This window comes from Echeneis naucrates, chromosome 5 (assembly GCF_900963305.1).
Source record: "Echeneis naucrates chromosome 5, fEcheNa1.1, whole genome shotgun sequence".
Classification (NCBI taxonomy): domain Eukaryota; kingdom Metazoa; phylum Chordata; class Actinopteri; order Carangiformes; family Echeneidae; genus Echeneis; species Echeneis naucrates.
The window spans coordinates 4,971,744-4,993,618 of record NC_042515.1 but is presented as its reverse complement, the minus strand read 5'-3'; the positions used below and the strand labels follow the sequence as shown (position 1 = coordinate 4,993,618).

The 21,875-nt window shown below is 42.8% G+C and overlaps 1 protein-coding gene across 3 annotated transcripts in view; it reads left to right on the top strand.

Moving 5' to 3' along the window:
- ephb2b (eph receptor B2b) overlaps nt 1–21,875 on the top strand; it is a 112,954-nt gene that overhangs the window by 45,138 nt on the left and 45,941 nt on the right. For all 3 annotated transcript variants that reach the window (XM_029501270.1, XM_029501269.1, XM_029501271.1), the window contains exon 3: nt 9,946–10,630. In XM_029501270.1, the coding sequence (XP_029357130.1) occupies nt 9,946–10,630 (685 nt within the window). The remainder of the gene's footprint in view (nt 1–9,945; nt 10,631–21,875) is intronic.

Here is a 21,875-nt window from a genome sequence, read left to right as displayed (position 1 = left end):
CTGAGGGCACGTCGTCTCCTCTCTGCTGATTCCTACAATCAATACCAAAGCACAATGGCGCCTGGTTTCTTCTTCTCTCGTCAGCTCTGGATCCAATCTACACAGACCGAGCTTACGCACATGCATATCAACTCCAAAGACAGTTTACATCATATCTCCCTTTCATCTTTCCAAATGTTAGATTCAGCAAAGCATTCACTCAACCCATGTTTCATAAATAGGCTTAATACTAAGTGGAAACTTAAGATGCAGATTTTGAACACAAACATCACCGTTTCAAACTGCAGTTAGAGTTGTACAAATGCCCCGAAATGGCCAGAGTGAGATGGAATGAGGGTCCGAACATCAAAATAAAGACCGCAAAGCTCTTCAAGAATTATCTCCATTCCAGCAACATGTGGTTTGCTGTCTGATTCTGTGGTAGTTTTCTCTTCCAAATCAAATATCTCCACACTCAGCCTTCCTGAAGGGATTATCTGTGATGACGTTTGAATATGCACCCTTATTTGTTTTGTGCCTCAGAAAAATTCTCCTTTCTGAAAACCTCCACATGCAGTTGCGATGTATCCCTCTCTTGGAGCGCAGTGAAATGCGAACAAGTCCCTAAGCCCCCTGGGCTTAGTCAGGTATAGGTTGGCCTTATCAGCGTGGGCACTAAAGTTTTATGACTGTATGGCTGAGATTGTCGAGAGCATAGCCCGCTGGAAAGTGAAGAGTGAGAGCGATGAGGATAGCTTGTCCCTTATGGCCCAGGGCAACAGGTGTAGAAAATGGAGCTCACTGTCCCGCTCAGTATAACAGCAAGAGGTGCTTTACAGAAGCTATTGTCTTACACACATATATGCATGGCTTCGTGGGCTTAGCTGTTGGATCAGTAACATCCAGCAGAGCGCCGCACCAGCAGTTGGCTTTCGCTGCGCTGTATGGCTTCATGAAATATATCCTAACTTGACATGTGATACTTTGCGGCACAATGGAAACGCAAACAAGTAACAGTGTGCTGTTAAGTCAAAGATGTTATGGCAGTTGGTGTTATTCCTCTGTTTAATTTTACGGGATATTTTGATAATTCTTATCACATTATTGGTGTAAGAAATTCCTTCAGCTCCAGATATAAAATCCACTTCCTCCGGTGGATTTTTGAAAGCGTACAATGTTACACTTATGCTTGTGTAAACCTAATTTTATAACTGTCTCTGTGTATAGCTTGGCAATTCCCCCTTTTTAATTATGTAAAGTGACAGCCAAACTTATGTTGTCCCAGAGCCAGGCATGTGAGACATCTTCATTACTCTTCACAGCCATCCAGAAAACATTCAGCTTTAGTGTGATATTTACCAAACCAGAGTTTGATAAGTACCTCAGGAAGTTTACTGACTTTTGACTAATGTTCTCAGATACTGGCGAGAAAATACATGTATCTGGAATATCACATGGCTGTGTCTCAGGGAGTCTTTGTAAAACCCTAACCCCAAGTGTGCACATTTCCCAGAGCACACAACACAACATATCTATATCTACCAGAAAGAACGCTGATGCTAATAGTGGTTTGTGAGGAAAACAGCTTGTTGCTCCATATTCAAACTTGCATTGCAAAGAAACTCAGGTGGCTCCTTTTAACAATAGTCAATAAACTTGAAGATGTTGACCCACTGGGAATCTCCTTTGTGAGATGGAGGTAATGTTTTCAGTGTTTTCTTCTCAAGTGGAGCTCAGAGACGTGCAAGCATCAGGTCAGACATCCTGACCCGCTCCCCGCTGCGCTGCAGTGCTGACAACAGCAGCCCTTTATAAGCACACCACTGGCTGCAGGCAGCACACAGAGCCACCGTGGAAGGGAAACTGAGGTCTCCTGCATAGGCGGAGAACATAATGAGGTGGTGTCTTTGTGTGTATGTGTGTGTATCATTATGGATTTGTCATAAATAAGATATATCTGGTGTCACTTGGGGACACACCACACTGGAGTTATACAGGAAGCCAAGATGCAGCTTGTGTTGCTAAAATGTCTGAAACAAATCAGTTCCTTATGATTTATCAAAGACGCTGCATATTGTATTAAAATTCCTTCGGAATAAGTTTGAGGTTGTTTATGTATAATTGTGGGCATGTGCAGCAGGCCAAGAGGGCATACTGCTTTTTTTTCACACAGCTTTGTTTTTCTTTACAAGTAAATCATTGAACTCATTTTGTTGCATTGGTTCACAGGAATTCAACATGACCGCTAACTTGCTGCGATTCACAATTAGAGTGTGTGAAATGATGTTTTTAGGAGCTCTGCAAAGAAATATGCAAACAAGATCCACATGTAACTCTGTGGAATTTGGGGTAAAAAGATTGAATTGTTCTTCTCGTTTCACATGTTGTGTATTAGTAGTGGACAGTGGTAATTGGAGTTGACTGCAGCAGACATTTCTACTTAAGGCTGTGTGTGAGTCTCTCCGCCGTATGAAGCCCGCCCTCCTGCAGGATTTGGCTCCCATGGCCTCTCTCATAGTAATTGAATGCAGAGAGTGGGTGTCATTCGGGCTCCGTCCCTCCGGGGAAAGGCACTCCTGCTCTGACAGATTTCCCACAACTGCAAATGGGACGACAGCGCCTGGGGAGTTTTCCGCTGGATCTGTCTCTCCCTGCTTTTGTGTGAATAATTTATTTACCAATGTCAGTGATAAAGCACTCATGTGCAGTGTCGCCTTGGGTTGCAGAGCAAGTTCAGGTTAATTCAAACACCGTAATGACAAGATGTGACAAATACACACTTCATGTTGCGTCAAAAAAACATGACTGTTATTTGTCGGAGTGCCCTGACAGGGTGCTCTTGCTGCAACTTGACTGATGTGTCACTTTATTCTGACCAACAGAAGCTGGTAGAGAAAATTGTTTGCTGCGTTAGTTGACTTCTGCTCTATGTATCACGTATTTATGGAAGTTGGTTTGAATGCTGCTTTGTCATTGTCTGCCATGAGGGAACCTGCTTTTCGGGAACATCACAGCCCTTCAGGAATGCTTCACAGTTATGTTATAGCCATTTTTTTTTTTTTTTTGCATCGCATGTCTTATGCTAATGGTAAGATGCTGTTCAACATTAACCCACATCAATGCTGAATAACACACTGCATACACACTTCAGGTTACTACTTGTTGCCTCATCTACAGTATATTAATTTTGCCAGATGTTCTCTTTTGTTGTCATTGTGAATTGTATGTGTGCCATGCTTCAAAGTCTTTAAAAAGAAAAAACAGCTCACAAAAATCTAAAAAGACTTCATGTTTTCGTTATCCATACGATACGAAAGATGAAAACAGAGCTAATTGTCCAACTTGACCACACGGCACCTAATCCCAGTTTCTCTAGACCAGCGTCAGAGGGCAAATTAGCACAGCTGCATTTGGAGTGAAGCAAGCTTTTCTCACATCTTTGCCTTAGTGTGTACAGTTTGGTAACTACCTGCGTTTCTCTTCTTCCCCGTCATCCTTTTCACATCAGTGAAGTGCAGCTGTGTTTCGACAAGGGAATGATTGAGATTCTCCAAGTCTTCTGGTACCTCTAAGGCAAGCAGAGGACCAAGAAGAACATTGCCCAGAATGAATTTTTCATCCAGGCCTTGAGCCCTGGCTGCTGTATCTGAGCGGCCTGTTGTCATCTCACTCAAAGCACTCAACACACAGCTGTGGTGATGGAGTGCAACTGTTAATGCACTTGAGCGAACTGTCCACCTTATGGGACAAAGTGGTTTAATAGCCTTCTGTGGCCCATCCTCACATGTAGAGTCCCTTAAAGATATCCTTCATCTTGCCCGACTAACCAAAGAAAAAATCATACTGATGGGTTCTTACTGCTACATCAGGACAATCAGAATCTTGATGTTTATGGAATCTCTCAAGGGCCTTTTTCCAGTTTTTGAAGCCTGTTGAAACAAATCCAGGTTCTCCATTCTTTTCCAGTGGTGATTTACCTTTACTGCAGTAAAGGCCGAGCACACTGTCAACACCAGGGTTGAAACAGAGCCATGGAAATGCATTGTACCGATGTGAAAGCTGAATACTCAATAATGAATTTAGGATCTGGCTGATTTGGTTTTTCTGGTGAGAATTGCTGGTTGGAGGCAGCCACAGCAGACGTGACCTGTACAATATTGTCCTCATCCTCTTCCTCCTTTCCTGAGAACACGCCCGCTCCCTCTTCTTCATCTATCATCATCCTATAATGTAAAAAAATTGACATGTGACTCAATGTGCATATTCCAGAGCATATTATTCCTCCCGTACTCCCCCATCTCCTCTGTCACAAACAGCCAAACATGTTAAATTTAGATAAGGACGTTAACATTTATTCAGCTAGGCAGAATAGGACTAAAATAAATCAGGATTTCATTGACAGCTCACCTCTGCATCATCATCCTCCGGTCTATTGAGCTCGATGCTGGCTGAAGTGAATCAATCTCCTAAACACGGAGAAGACATCTTCATTGGGATCAGTTGATGATTAGCTCAATCAGTGTACTTGTAGTGTGTGGAGTAACACTCAGCTCATTTTTAAAGTTTTTCAACTCCATCAGTAGCTTTAATGCATGTACATGAACACCTAAATAGCCTTTATGCAAGATATGTACACACATCACACATTGGATGCTAGATTTTGCGTTCATTCCAAAGCAGAGATACGTTCATGACGAGGTTTGAAAATACCCTACAGATACTTTTGTTTCCCTCTCTGCATCTTCCATCTTACGTAACAAAAAGAACAATGAGAATGTACATGTCAAACACAGTGACTATCAATAGCAGACAATAGTGGTACAAAAAAATGTATCTAATTCGTCTAGTTATGTTTAAAGACTCATTTTAACAACATAAGACTAAGATACAAAAGAGAATTATAACTAGGACATACATTTCAGTCTAATCATTTGAGTTTTCAAAAAAATGCGTCTTCAGTTGCCTGTGTGCAGAAAGCATGCCTACCGGGCGAGTTTGGGTGTAAACAGGAACACTTTCCCTGGCTTGGACCAGTGACTTGGAGTCCTTGGACTTGTTGGTTGGATGGCTGTTCAATCAGTCTAAATTGGCCATTGCAGAGCTGGATGAACGTGACTAGCACAGTGCAAAAAGAACTTGGGGGGCAAAAGTGGAGGACGTGCCTGCTTTTTTTTGGTCAATGAAGAGGCAGTAATAAAATATAAAGGCTATAAAGTGGCATCTTAAATCATAGTTGGTCCCAGTGATGCGAGCTGTAATAGATGGGGTGGATTTTTCCTCAGTCCTCACAATACCCATTTTATGAAACTTCAAACAGCTTTGATTGGCCGTAATGACCATCAATAACTCCTCTCCTTGTGTTTGCCAGACAGATCTATTTATCAGGATTTTGACTGGGTGTTGACAACTAGTATCCCAGAGGAGTGTAGCTGCGGTCAACTTGTTGCAGCTGACAAACTTGTTTATCGTCTGCGCATTGGCTGAGTGTCCTGTAGTTGCACAGATGTGCAGGAAACGGCGAAATCTGACAACACAATAGTGTTGCTTGCAGTGAAAGTGCATAGGAGCCCTGTGGTGCCAGCAGATCAACAACCATGAGTGTGTGCATGTTAGCTGCACTGTTAGCTGATACGTCCCTTTTCATGGCTACTTTCTCTGCTTTTCATTGAGGATGAACATTTGGAAGTTGTTGATTTTATCTTTTGAGTCAATATGGCCACTGTTAATCCCTTCAACGCTCTAACTGTAATTATATTCAGCACAAACACCTGATGTACTTGCCCTTGAGCGCCGCACTGAGCGGTTCTCTGCTTACCCAGTGTAAACTAATTTGGAAATGCCAGGTGAATGGATGAGATGGAAGTATAAAACAGCAGCAGTGTACAGTAGCATCATGTTCACTTAGAGAGGAGGTGAGTAATTAGTAGGTACAAAGAGATCCGAGACCCTGGACTAATGTTATGGCTCAGGTTGGTGAATGAAGCAAAGAGCTCTCTTTGTTCAATGGTCTCAGCTGAAGGGGCAACTCCAGTCTATAATTCAGCCTTGACAGCGCGTTCCGCTCGGCTGTACAGATAAAGCAGAGACCTACTGTCATGGAGATGTATGGATTGCAGGTCAGCTGAACTTTTCTCTCTCTCGCCTCGAGTGGCAGAGGAGATATTGATTCGCAGCGAACGTCATTGAACTGTAACACCTCATAACTCCGGAGGAGGAGAGCAGCCGCTGACATGTTGTAGTCTCTTGCAGCCCTGCCACAGTCTCCACAGTATTTTCACATCAGACAGGGTTTCTGTGCCGGGTGTTTGTCTCAGTTTCACCGCTCTAGCATTATATAAATTACAGGATCTATAGCTTCCCCAGTGAATGAACCCGAGGCTGGTCTGGGAAAGTAGCAGACATGGGGTGAAAATAGTTGTTTTGAGGGCAGTGGCTCCAGCATAGTTGATCCAAACAGCTGGCGTACACTGTGCTTTAGAAATGGTATCAATGAGGAATAATTTCCTCAGTCAAACATTTCGCTTTGAAAATGACCCTTTTTTTTTTTTACGATTCATTTAACACTCTTGTTAGCCAATCTAACAAGAATCACTGTGGGTGTGTTAGCAGTTCATTGAAAATGATTTATATAGTTGGAGCATCGAATAACACAAGCTCGGATTCCCAGGGTTTGCTTTAATCTGCTTGGAATAATGGACGGGCTACATCCATGAGGTTAAAGCAAACACTGGAGGTTATTTACCAACAGTGTTTGACTCAGAGTTGTTAAATTCAGGACACAGATGAGAGCAATTAAAACATAAAACAGAAAGCTTTTGTTCGGGGCTAGCCGTGCGTTGGGTTTCACACCGATGCTTTTTCAACATAAGAGTATGTTTTGTGAGCAGAGTTACTCTGAGGGAGGAAGAAAACACAGTGTACCATGGAAAAATCCTTTGATTGTTGTTGTTTACCTTGAAGTCTAATAGTCTTTGCATTTTATAATGTAGAGAAACTCCTTCACAAATGCAAATGAGCTCTTTATAATGTTTGTTATGCCTTTGGTTATGAAGAAAATGTCTTTGATCATTTGGGTCTTAAACATCTATTTATTTTATGTTCCATTAACGCTCTTTTTAATGCGCTTGGCCCCCGATGGCAGTTGACTTCCACACTCAGAGAACCAGAAACGCAACATTTTGCCAAAAGTAACAGGATCTCAAACGAATAAGCTGGAGTTTCTGTTTCCATCATCTGAGGGCGGCTCCTCCCCCTCTAGCTAATCCATCTTGACATCCACCACCAGTTACCTCCACCTTCTGCACTTAAAACACAAGACCACCATTTTGCTGCACTCTCAGTAAATAGCCAGGAGAAAAAGGGTGGAAAAAAAAAGCTGTGAAAATGAAGACGTTTCTTCTAATTTCACACTCTGTGCTTGATCGTTAGGCTCTTATTATGCCCCATTTGCTTCCCTCCACTGACTGTGATGAAAGCAGGCCAAAGAGACCATGACAGGACAAAAAGGGGCCCTCCATCAAAACACATTTTGTTTGGAGTCTTTTTTAGCACTGCCTCATCCACTTCCCCCCACCGTCACTACAGACACTTTCCCCTGCAGTTTCCCCTGTCTCTGTCCCTCATTAGCAGCAACCCCCACCTGTCTCCACATTCATTTTTAGCAAACTGGGATTGTCCAAACGCTTTGCACCCGGTAGAAGTGGGACACTCCGCCCTTGTTTAATTGGCCCACACCCTCCCCACTGCCCCGCAACAAGTGGGAAGGTCAATAGCTGCTCATGACCTGAGATGATGATGTCTGTCACTGCAGGCCTCAAGACCGACACATCCTTAAACCTCACCACCAAGGACCAGGAGTTTGTGCTAGCATGAAGCCCCCATTGCTTTATTGAAGTTGTTGAAGTTTTGACTGCATTGCATCACTTTGTCATATTCTTTTTGTATTTGGTGTGATGTTTACGATTAAAAATGTTGCTGATAAATGTAGAAAATCAGGTCAATTATTCTGAAATCGGCCTTTTCAACATTGTTTTGTATGCATGGACTTATTTACAGCTAAATGTCAACAGCTTTTATTTACGGAGGCAGGTTGATTCGTCAGGCATGTTTGGGGGGAAAAAAGATTGAGATAAACGAAGTCCTAGTTTTGGCTTTTTGTTAAATTGCATTCGCTCTGATTATTATCATCATCATTATTATTATTGGCTGCACATCAGTCTCTTCTGTTGAGATTGGCTCCTGTGATGGTTTGGGTTCGGGTCAAGCTGGGCATCACACTAGCAGTGATTAATTAGGACATGGGAATTAAGAACTAAAGCTGTTCTAATTAGTCAGAGAGTGTTTGACAGAATGCTGTATTGCGACAAGAGGGGTGATTTTCTTCTCCCAACCCCTCAAAATCCTGACTAAGCGGGCATTAATTTGAGAAATTATATCAGCTGTGAAGTGAAGAGTGAAGGGGGGGGGGGGAGGCAGTTGTATTAGAAGCAGTGGAGGGTGCAGCTAATGCAAAGTGGCTCTTGGGGTTGAGAATGGGATTTTTCTTCGGATGAGATTCCAAGGTCAAGGTCACGACCTGCTCAGCAGTTGGAGCGCATGGTGTTTTAAAGTGGATTTGATCCACCACCAAGGGGCAGGAAACCATAGAGGTTGCATCTGGAGTCTGTACAGTCAGAGCGAGCGCTCAAATTGGTGTGCAATATGTGAACTTTGAAGTGGAGCAGCGTTCCCAGAAAACCTGGAGTGAAATTTGCCCCTTGATTATTCTTTATATGATTACCTGTGTAATATGATTATGCCATTTTAGTGTGACTTTTGATTGTGGAAAATTCACATCATTTTTCCTCACAGCTTGGCAGCAATGAAAGGAGCTTTCATTACAATGTCAATAAGCCATTAGACTATGTGCTATGAATGTGTCCTATTAAGATACAATAAAAAAGTGGGACATGCTATCGCATAAACCAGAGCCTCTCTGTTTTGTTCAAGTGACTTAATGTCAGGTCTCGAGTTTCTTTTAAAGCATTACAACATGTGAATGGTTTCTTCAATGAAAGGGCAGGAACAGAGAGAGTAAACATCAAAGCTGTCTGCCTCTACAAAGCCGGATTTATATTCTAACATCTCCAAATGAAAACAATCTTTCTGAAAATGGAATTGTTTTTTTAAGTAGCTCCTCAAATGCATTAAACTTCACCTTTACATGCAGCTTCACATTTTGAAGCTGCAAAAGAATGACAAATAAAAACTTGAAAGCAGACTAATCAACTGTCCAAACTGCAAATGATCTTAAAGAACAGCTTTCATAGTACCAGCAGATATCCGTTGGATTCACTTGTCAGAATAAGTCGCGTTCAGGTAACTGATATCATGCAGCTCATATTCTATCTTAAAAAATCTTAAATGTGTGAGAAAAAATCCACCACTTTAATATATCTGAAAGTTATATAAGACATAAACAAGAAATAAAAGTGAACCCTAAAGCTTTGCTCCCTGTTTAAAAAAGAGAAAGTCATCTGCGAGTATCTTTGTTAATATGCCAGTATTACCTCAATAAGTGGGCGGGTGTCCTGGAGAGGCTGTCCCTCATTTGCTCCTTTAGCCTAGCCTGATGCATCCATTTAACAGTCATTAGAGATATTATGTTTCATTGCACCGTGTAATCAATTTAATCAAAATATTGCCTTAAGTATAGCCAGTAATCAACGTACCATAAAATGCACATGAAAACATTCCTATTATGGAATTTATGAGAGTTGATATTAATCAGAACCTTGTGGAGTGTTTACTGCTTTACAGTTGAATTGAACTTAATTGAATGAATCAATTTAAATTTTACGCCTCAATTACCAAATGTTTTTTTCTTTCCCTTTCGTGAACAATTCTGGATTTAAATCAAACTTCTTTTTATTAAAAGTAAGACAGGAGAATGTTAACTCTGTGCTTCTGTCTGTTTTTGACCAACAGTGGGAGGAGGTGAGTGGTTATGATGAAAACATGAACACCATCCGGACGTACCAGGTCTGCAATGTTTTTGACAACAATCAGAACAACTGGGTACGCACCAAGTACATCCGTCGTCGTGGTGCACAGCGGATCCATGTGGAGATGAAGTTCTCGGTGAGGGACTGCAGCAGCATCCCTAACGTGCCGGGCTCCTGCAAAGAGACATTTAATCTGTATTACTACGAATCAGACGCCGACACAGCCACCAGATCCTCCCCGGCATGGATGGAGAACCCCTGGATCAAGGTGGACACCATTGCTGCGGACGAGAGCTTCTCTCAGGTGGACCTCGGAGGCAGGGTGATGAAGATCAACACCGAGGTGCGGAGCTTTGGCCCCGTGTCGCGAAATGGCTTCTACCTGGCCTTCCAGGACTATGGCGGCTGTATGTCGCTCATCGCCGTCCGCGTCTTCTACCGGAAGTGTCCTCGTATCATCACGAACGGGGCGTTGTTCCAGGAGACGCTCTCGGGGGCGGAGAGCACCTCTCTCGTTGCTGCGAGAGGTGTGTGTATCCCCAATGCGGAGGAGGTGGACGTGCCCATTAAACTGTACTGCAACGGGGACGGAGAATGGATGGTTCCCATTGGGCGCTGCATGTGCAAGGCAGGGAACGAGGCTGTGGAGAATGGGACTGTTTGTAGAGGTATGTTTAGCTCCTACACTTTCACCTTGTCTGTCATCATCACAGAGTACTCCAACCACTGAAGGAGAGAGCCCATACAATGTTTACATGGCTGTGCACCTGCCACTGTAAGCTGTTCCAGGGATCTGTTCATGCCTACTCAGTTGATTGTGAATAATAGCCGTCTAATGGAAAACATGATGGAAGGTATGAAGTCTGTCAATAGATTATTCAACTGAAGCTATTTTTCCACATAAACCATCATCATTTCCTGTTTTTATATTTTCCAGCTGAGATACGGCGTAAAATTTGGCAATTCATTTGTTAACTCTGGCTGGAGTTTCATCTGAAAATACACTGCTGCCTTTTGAAGTTGGGACTGCAGAGCGTGTTTAGTTTGGTCCTTCTGAGCTGCCATAAACAGATCAGCATACCTCATTGTAGGCGCTCGGTTGCAAATCACAACAGTCTGTAGAAGAAGAAATAAATTACCTTTCCCTTTCGGACCGTGTAGAACAAAGGATTAAAAAGTCATCTCTGTATCTGGACGTAAAGAATTACATTTAATACACAGTCAATCAATGTGAAATTGCCAGTATAGATTGTGTAAGATCTTTTTTTCCCCAAGATCCTCCACAGAGAGAAACACCTTTCTACATATGTAAAAGAGTTTGACAAATTTTCAAAGCGGGTAAGAACTGCAATTTTGCAATTCTGATGTCAAGGCTCTCAGAAAAGGGACTCCAAAGCACGGAGAAAAGAACCACATCACAAAACTTCGAGCAGGCAAACAACACACAAAGGGTCGGGCTGTGGCATTATCGAAAAATAAATAAAAAAATCTCACACGGGATCAAAAAAATGATCAGGATCAAAACTGGCAGTGGTAGAAAGGCTATGGCTCGTGGTCTGTCAGGAAAAAAACCCCCAACATGACAGATAATCTTTTGTTGGTAGATTGCCTCCTCCCTTCTATGAGGACAAAAAGGATATTTTTCAAAATTGCCTGCATTTTCCTATCAATTGGAATCCCTCACTGGAAAATTGATCTGGCTTTTCAAAACATCAATGTACCCAACATTTACCTGTGCCATGCCTGACCCGCGCTCTGGCAGGTGGTATTTGGTCAACGTGCGTAGAGATCACTTGAAACAGCATCACACGGTGTCGCCTGCAGAGTGGAGCCGTCCTGCTCCGGCGCAGCACAACAAACCACCCACCTGCGTTTCAGATCGGTGTGTGTTGCTGGCTCTCTTATGTGTGCCTGTAATTACAACACCCCCACCCACCCACCTACCCACCCCCGCAGTGTCTGTGTTCTGGAAGTGAGGGAAAACGCGATGGGTGCTGCCTCACAAACACTGCCAGGCCCGCTCAGTGACTGCTAATGAGGACGGGCACCATCTACTCCTGAAGGAATACGCGCCAATAAGAGTCACGTGACGTTAGCTGCCTTGTCATATAGCAAACCACTGCTGAATCCAAATCCATGCGTAATTACACAAATCTGCATGTTTGTTTGTTGTTGTTTGTTGTTGTTTGTTTTGTTTGTTTTTTTTTTTTGTCCTGCATGTAACTCACTGGATTGAAGCATCTCAGGGGTGTCCTCTGCCATGGTAGGGTTTTTTTTTTTTTGTGCGTGCTTAACGGGATTATGCAATTAAACGCCGTCCGCTCACTGGGGGAAAGTGAGTTGATCCAGTGCCATGAGTGAGACTTTGTGTCTGGCACTGCTGACCATTCTCCTGTTTATTCCTCCTTACCTGCAGGCAGAGAAATGGCTTTTTGTTGCCCATGGTCCGCTGCCAGCTAGGCTTCACGGCCCACCTACTCCCCTCTTCCTCAGCTCCCAGGCTGCAGTGGTGAAAGTTATAGATTGGAGCACTGCAGCGCGCCTACACCCACTGTCTAGATCCTGGCGGTGAAGGGAACCATAGACATGCACGCAGGCTTTCATCTCTATCACTCCCTGATCATGTGACTCAATCCCCATGTATTAAAGCTTTATGAGAACAATGCATTATCCAGGAATTTTATGGCTCCATACAATAGTTATGAGCCTCAACAAAAACAATAAAGAAGAGAATAAAACCATTAGACTTTAAAAGGGATATTGTTCTGTGGTCCATCTGTTTTTCAAAAGGCCGTTTTTGAAGGAAAGCTGCCACCAGTTGCTCCCCAGTCATCTTCCTCAACAGTGAAAGCTGATACCGGTGTTTGAAACTGTGGTCAGCCGCTGCTGCATTTCAACTGACAGAAGTTGGATAATGAATTGATCTAAGAAAGATGCGCCTTTGCCTGCTGATATTATGGGGTAATGAATTGATTTGAGAGAGGTGCCCTCGGAGGGTTTGTAAGATATCCCCTTTCATAGAGGGATTACGAAGCCGCAGAGACGACGTAAAAGCAGCCAAGATGAAAGGGACTATTTGTTCTGTAGTATTAATAACAAAACCAAATACTTTGTTCTAACATCTCAGCAACTAAACGTGTAATTACACATGTAACAATTAAATCCTTGGCCGGGATCCCTAGCAAATAATTATGCTGTCAGGAAACCTGTCAAAATATTGACAGTGGGGGTGGGGTGGGGGGGTGGGTGGGGGGGGCTTACACGAAACTGCTGAGGCCTTTTTCTCTACGATTGTCTTACAAGTGAGATTATATTTCTTCATGTAGCAGCAGTCGAGAGAAGGAGTACACCAGAAAACGTCCCTGAAAAGAAAGATCTGGTTTCCCCCGCAGAGCCTGGAGGAGATAGCCCACCGGAGAGAGACACATGAGGTCCTATTTGCCCTTGCTGTTCACTTTTGAATCAAAAGCATTCCCTTCAGTGGGGCACAAGGAGAGCCATGTTCATGGGTGGAACCACAAACTCCCTCAACAATGCTCATGTGTGCTTTTTTTTTTTTTTTTCCTCACTGTAATCTGATCATCTAACCCCACGCTATTGTGAGTTCAAGGGTCCCGACTGTGGGAGCGTGGCTCGCGTCATGGTGCGGTGAAGATTCAGACGGGGACAGCCTGCCACGGCGATAACAGCAGCTTGATTCATGACTTGGTCGTGTTGTTTCGTTAATGACTGGGGGAGGAAAGAAAGAAAGTAAAGCATCCTCAAAACAAGCAGCATAGTTTGTGTAGCCCCGTGGCCCTGCCTTTGCAGGGAGCAGAAGCAACACATAAAATCACACAGCATGACAGTGGATAAAATAAATATTACATATTCTGCATACTCTTCAACTTGTGTGGTGGAAATAATGGTTTGAGAAATTGTTTTGATGGCAAAACCATGTAGGTTTACGGAAACAGACATTCTTCGTTACTGGAGTGAAAAGAAATGGTTGATAATTTTGATTTATCACATGAACACAAACGCTGCATTTTGCATACCCTGTTTGTTTGGCCATTGATATTCAAATAACATTTCTCCTGCGTTTGTTTAACACACAGGCGTGCATGCAGACATGCTTCCACACTCGCAGACACTGACACTATTCCAAGATTCAGATACACTGTATAACAATAGAGCAATTTCCACTAAGCATGCACAATAAAGCGAGCCGGTAAGTCACACAAATGATAAGCATTTTCAGGCCACTGTGTGGGGGATTTGGAACAATACTAGGAGCTTTTTTTTTTTCTCCACATCATCGTCTTGGTGAGGTCTGCATCAGTGCCGGGGTAGTAGCTGCTTGAAAGCATGGTTCCTCCAGTTGCACCAGAGCAATTAGATTAAGGAAGAACGGCTTCAGTAATTCTTCAGCTAAATGTGGTTGTAGATAAAGAGAGTTAGGGGGATCGAGTGTAGAGGTAGGTGCCGGGCAGACATGATTGGATAGACATGATTGCATGGAAAAGCAGAAGGGTGGGGGTGAAAGCAGGAAATGAGTCCCCCTAACCCACTGTCAGAATCCCAATTATTGCAGTCTCTTCGTCTGGAGAGGGTTTAAGGGTGGAAATCAGCGTAGCACAGACAAATCCACGCTGCCGCCTTTATTTCCCAGGGTGCCTCTGTCTTTAATGGCAGCTCTAATTGACTAACAGTGCACGTGGGGAGCAGCCACGCTGATGACTGGATGACTGTCCTCTGTGCTGGAACAAGACACAAAGCAAAACAAAACAAACACACCCCCTCAAGGCTTTTGGTGCATTGTGCATTGAGCAAACAAAGATGAAGAAGGTTTGCATTGAGTTGCAGTGAGAGAGAGAGAGAAAATGTCAGCAGTCTGCCTATGGAATAAGCATTCGCACAATATTATGTTAAAATAAAAACCACGCTTATTCTCTCAGATTGATGGCTGCTTCGGCTGCTGTTATGAGCTGTTTAGTTAAACACGGAATACAAATTAGCGCCAGAGCAGATGTTCATTACTTCAGCATTTGCCTGTTAAATGGCATTATAGACAATGCGATTTAATTTCAATCAGTGATTGTTTCATTTATACCCAATAAAGGGCCTGTGATGTGGATTTGATAGAGGTGGCCTCTTTGGTCCGCACCTGGCATAGGATGTTGGAGCAGCGGGAGGCAAATGGCGCGAGGCCTCAAGACCTGCCTTTATTCCCTCATTCCTGCTGCGATGGGATTTCAGTACGGCCAGGTGCTTTTACTCCTGACTGCCAGTCTTCTTTTTTATTTCCTGTCTGTTCTGCACCCTGGGCACATTCATACAGCAGAGGAGAGAACAAGAATTCAGAAGGTGTTGGGGAGCTTCTAATGAGAGGGATAAGAGAGTCTAATGAAAGGAAAAACTCAGAATTAACCACACATCCAGCTCTTCTAATATAAATTACAGCACAGTGAGCGCACAAATCAAATTACAGTAGGCAGCCATGTGTGCTCATGGGGACACAGAACCACACACACATATACTTCATCATCCTTATTTTCACAGCACATTCATCATATGCAGAAGTGATAACGTGACCTGCGATCCCTGCGAATCTCCCTGAACTCAAAGATCATGGCCCGTTAAGCCGGTAAACCTTTTCCACATGTTTTTGCACATGTCAGGCTCTGCTCCATATGCCCCTGTCATACCCCTCATTATCCCACCCCATCTTTTGAATCTCAAATTCAGACAGTATGACCTTCTATAATCCTTGTGTTTTTTTGTGTTTTTTTTTTACAATGTTGGTCATCACTTCGACTGCAGAGGTTTCCTGCTGGTCTGGTTCTTGTTTATAACACCTACCCTCTGTCTCTCCCTGAGCCCAGAGATACCTGAGCGCTCGACGAGCACAGACAGTTTTCTGGTGTTTCTCCATGAGGCTGAACACCCTGAGACCTTCTGGTTTTGTTCATGATTAATTTGGCTTGGATAGACAGCCCTGACACTGAGGAAATGAGAGCTGCACACTATATAGAGATCCCTCCATATGTGCCTCTCGTTTCTCATCAGAGACAAGGCTGGGGCTTTGTCAAAACATCCCCATGTGCTCTCTCTCTCTCTCTCTCTCTCTCAGATGTCCTCAACTCGTGTCCTGTTAAAGGATTCAAGTTGCTTTCTCGGCCAAAGGAGGCTGATGGATCAAGCATCTGTCTGGATAAAACAGGAGAAACAATCGGGCTTACTGTTAAGGACAGGAATTTCTCTTGAGTATCAGTGACCTTGTTTTCCAGTGATGTATTAGAACTCGGTCAACATTGAGAGGAGATTGTAGCGTCTTGTGTTGTATGCTGCTGACCTACATCAGAGCTATTCTTCTTCTTCAAAAAAAAAAAAGGGTTGTTCACACACAGTTAACCCCTTTGGTCGCACACAGGATGGTCATTAAATCTGAGAGAACGTCTCGCTGTTACAGCTTCAGATAGTGTACAGTCTGCACAAAGGTGCTTTCCGTCATGGTGTGTACTCAATGTAAATACTTGCCTGTCAAAGTTGAGTTGAAATAGAAAAACACGTGTTAGTTATATAACTCGCCAGTTATTCATTGTTTTGCTGTATGCTTCATTTGAATTATTTGACAGTTTGTTCCTCAGAGATGAACCTCGCTGACAGCAGCTTATGTAACTACAGTATATGACTGCAGTTGCTAACAACTCTCAGTTTAAAAAAGGGACCAGGCGTTTTCATCCCTTGTGGAAGAGACGCTCCAGAGCTATAATGGATTGTAAAATAAATAACATCACCCACCAACAAAGATCTGTCCCTCTGTTTAACTTCAGGTGATAAAAGATAAAAGTTTAGATTAATTTCGGGGGTGGGGGGGGTATTAACAAGGAAATAAATATTCATGCTACACACTTCTTTGTTGTATTTTGTAATTCTGATGTTTTTGACTTCAGAAAAGGGACTACTTAGTTGTCTGCACTCAGAAGATTTCATCACAAAGAAGCCGCTGAAAAAGATTTATATAATTTTAGAAAGTGTTATTGATAAATTAATAATTTCCTCAGCTCTTGAAAGTAAAACACTCTGTAGTTCTTTCACAATGTTATTTCCCCTTCCTTTTATATATAAACTGACTGTGCAGTGCTTAAACCAGGGGTGGATACGCTGTTAGCATGTGTAAATTCAGAGTCTCTGGTGAGACTGTGAGGTCCACTTTGCTTTATGCCAGCAGTCAGGATGTGCAGTCTCTTGCAGTGTCATTAAGATAAATTCCTGTGCATTTAATTACTTGGCAATCAAAGTGATTTAGATTCGGAGAGTAAGTCCTCCTGTTCTTGTTCTCAGAGGAAAACAAAAAGGCTGAGTTCAATTAACAGATTTTTCCTGCACCTGAGACAAAGTAAGAAAAATCAGCAGAAACTTCATTCAAAGGTGACATCTCTGTTCAACTCAGTTGACTCCTGTGAGGTGACTAATGTCTTACATATCCATTCAGGGGGGACCCAAACAGCGTTTGAGCAAAATCTACAACCAAATCAAGTTTACACCGAGATGTATTTTACTTTGAGATTTGATTCCAAAATGTTTAAACTAAATGTCACCTCAGGTGCTGGAGCGGCTTGGCAAAGGTTTGTGCTGTCATCCCCAGGTGGTCTTGAGTTTGAAATTGAACACATACCTCTCACTGTTACATTAAGCTTCCCCACCGTCAGGTGCCACCACTGCAGGTTTTCTTTGCCACTTACTACCTGCTCGACAGCTCTACCTCCGATGCCATTCACTATATCAGGTATCAGCAGTACATTTCACCTCTGCTCATGTTAGAAAGGCCACCACAACCAGGAAGTGACTTATTTATTTAGCTGGTGTGAACCAACCAAAGAATCCCTGTTTGATTTGCATTGCGATGATAAAGGCAGAAAGCAAAACTGTGCCAAAATGAAATAACGCCAGTCGATTGTTGGCTTTGAACCATCTCTTTCTGCTCTGAAGCCCTCTCCATACTCATACTGGCTGTGACAACAACCAAGACAAGGATCTAACAGAAAAGTCAAGTGAGTTGGAGCATGGGTGGACAGTAAGAATACATATGGCGTTGATTCCAGTGAATGCCCCCACTGACATCTGGGCTCTGTCTCTTGTTTCCACTCTACTATCTACAGCCATTCCCACTAATTGGACAAAGCTACTGCTAGCTGCTGGGGAAAAACAAAAGCATGTTCCTCTTACTGTATAGGTAGTACAGTGGCAGACTCTTTTCCTTCATGCTGCACAATGAGCCTTCAGTTGCTTTAGCAGAAAGATTTACTTACAAGCTTAAGGGCCCCCAGATGAAATGTAGATGGTGTCATTATTCCATCGCATCAACTACTACGTTCAGCAATCAACGTTTTGTTTGTCTTCATAATTATAGGTAGTTGTGTTAATTTCAACAAATTAAAATAACATCTCAAATCTCTGTCACTTAAAAAAGACTATTTGACAAGGGAAGGAAAGTTTACAATGCATCATTCAGACGGACAGGTATGAAAAAAAAAAGGAAATAAAATGGCATTTAAAGCACTATGAAAACAAGGCAATTGGGAAAAAAAAACATTAAGAAGACATTAAACTTATGTTTAACAGATAGTAAAGCAAAACAAGAAAATAAGTATAAAAAAACTTGCACGTGTAATATTATGGTAAGCTGCAAAAAAATTGAATACCTGGATTTTTCCAGGACAAAAAAAAAAACTAAAAATGAACAAAGTGCTGAATGACCAGACCAACATTACTATCCCATAAACCTATTGTTAGCATGGCTAGAGAAAATTAAAGCCTTATCTTGTTTGTGAGCACATGCTGAGTGCACAATATTTTCCAATGATGCACTCGTTTTCTTGTGTCCTGTCGCACGCCATCAGTTTGTTTCTCTTATTTAATATGCTTGCTCCCTACGTTTACTTGTTTGTCACAGTAGTCAATTAAGGCATTAATTGTGCAGGATGAGTGTACTTGATGCTGGGCAGGAAAACAATCTTGGCTCCAGTGGCCTGGTTTAATTGCCGAAGCCTTGTTGAGGGGGATGGCGTTCCGTTGCTGCAGGCGACAGCACGCCTTTGTAAATGGACTACTTACAAAATTTTCTGGATGTTAAAACTTTTTTACATCCCCCTGGGCAGCTGCTAACCAAATAAATTACTCAATATAATGAGCCGTTCCACTCTCCTCTGGAATTCCCTAGCTTTAGCCTGAAAGGTACAGTTCGACACGCTTTCCCTCATTCTCATAAGTCTTGTAAAGAGCTGGGTTCATCTAAAGGATACCCTTCTTTTTCCTTTTGTAGCTCCCCCTTGGAAGATGAAAGGCACAGCACAATCTACCAGGCTAATCCCTATCTGGTCAGAATATTTCTACCAGTGCATGGTTTATGGGTGAGAATATCATCATTACAATTCCCTCCCTCTTCCCAACTTCCTCTCCACCTTTAGGTCTTTGGGTTGTGATTAGAGTTGTTTTCCCACAGTTTATGCTATAAAACCTTCAGGGATTCGCTGTTTATACTGAATTTATATCGAGAAGGAAGAGGTGAGACTGTAAACAACAAGCTAATGAGAAGGCTGCTCTGTTTTGCCTTGTGTGGAAAAATAACATTCTCTTCCTGTGCACCTCACAGCATGACTTAAAATACGGTGCTGTGATATAACAATGTTTTTACGTCCCCATCATGCTCGAAAATTAGACAGTAATTACGCTTTAATTTCTTTCTATTAGGCGGAAGTATAGCCTTTCCGTGCTGTGTAATTCAATACACCACAAGTTTCTGGTAATACAAAGCACCATAACATTTGCTCTTCATATAGTAAAATGAGCATTTAATTGCCCATGAGTACAAAAAAAGAAAGAAAGCAGAGCTGATGCACTTAATTTTACCTTGGGTATAAATCAATATCTTCATTGTTTGTGAATTGCTTTGCCCAAGTTCAGTATTTCAAACTCTATTTCCCAGCAAGGGAAAACTGATATCACTTGTTGCAGATCCATTACTGCTATTGAGATTTTAGCATTGACATTAAAGAAGTAAGGAATATGAAGTACTTTAGGTCAGGCTTCGATTTTCTATTTTCTGAAAACATTGACTTGCTGCACTGCAAAGCTCTGTGCATTAAATGTTTATTAGTCACAGAGAATGGAGGGGAGAGAGTCTGGCACTAAAAAAACTGCGAGACACAGTTAACCGGCTGAACAGAAAAATCACGTACCCAACTTCTCCGGACCGGACATTAACCACCCGCCAATGTTTACTACAAAGCCTTGACTGGCCTCAGAGTGTATTGATGCCTGGGAAATGCTCACTTCGTGCTGGGACCAGTGTTGTGGTTTATTGTGGCCATCTCAATGCTGTGTGGTCTCCCCAGAGTTATTCGGGCGGTTTAGGTGGGGGCCAGATCAGTACATTTTCATGTGTGGGGTGTTTTCATTGCATCCGCGCCAAATGACTCAGTATGATACCGTCTCAACACACACCAGGGCCACCGCTGCCTCCCCTCACAATGCAGGCATCTCGTCTCTGTGAAGTAACGGGCTTAAAGGGCCGTCTGGAATACATTAGTCACAGATATTAATGAGGTTGTTTTGATTCTGCTCTCCCCTTGTCTTCGCTTCTTGTCCACCGTGCAAAGTCACGACGATGCTGAAGATTTTGGCTGAAACAAACAAGACAGACCTTGTCGGCACATGTGGGGGTGGGGGGGGGGGGCAGAGTTAGAATGAGCCGGTGAGATGGAGAGAAGGGAAAGCATCTAAAAGGAAGAGATCATGATACAGTGTAGACACACAGTATGTCTCCCTTAAACACAATACATGATATTTTGCCCTTGGCAAGGGAGTGGTTTCCTCTCTCCTTTCTCCAGTAAGAAATGAATTGGCACAGTTTTGAGCTTTCACTGGCATGTGTTGCTTCACATTATGGATTTAATGTCAGTGCTAAAGTCCAGTATGTCTCTGAAAGCTATTGTGATTAGATTTTTTCTCCAACATGTCATTACTTTTAGGCGTTCCACTGAGTGACATAGAATAGGACCGTACATTATATTTTCTCCACACAGAGCCTTGAAGGTTAACGTGGTGACATTGACACCGAGCGGCATGTGACATTTCCCGCCACCATGAGGGATATCTCGATTCTCCACAGAGAGAAACCTCTCACTGGAGAAGACACTTTGGAGCCATCTGCATCTAAAATAAGCAGGCTAGACTCAAGCACGGTGCTGATACACTGATGTCACTCATTCCTTGCAGAGCCTCGATAACTCCTCCTTGCGACCTTCTTACTAAATATAGCAATTCGCGTATTGATTTGGGGACATGCTGGATTCACAGCATAATGACCTATTTCAACAGATTGCTTGTAGTTAAGTTTTCTTTCTTTCTTTTTTTAATCGTGTGGGTTTTTTTTTTTTTTTTGTCTCCAGGCTACAGGAGGTAGAAGACTCCATATGTTCTGAGCAGACACATCTCGGTTTTTGTGGCACAGGCCAAAGAGCCATCATGTACTTATGATGGCTGCTTGGAAGCATGAGTACACGTGTCGGTGCCGGAACCCTGTGTGAGAGTAGGAATATTAAAGCATTTGTTTTTATGAAATCTTTATCAGAGCACTGCTCCCGAGGCTGTCAGGAGCTGTTTCATCACGACACGGTGCAAAGTTGTGAGATTATGAGAATCTGCTGGGCCTGCGAGCAGCATGATTAAGTACGGATCATTCACAGTGTTTAAAGTGTGGCAATGTGGGGAAAGGGGCCAATGAAAGCCTGGCAAAAGATGGCTTAAATTCCATCTGTGTTTACACCATGCCAGCGGGCAAGCTTCCCATTGCTGAATGACTGCCTATGATTGAAATCATGGCTGTGACGTGTCGTTATCTGTTGGTGTAGTGTTGCAACAGGGATG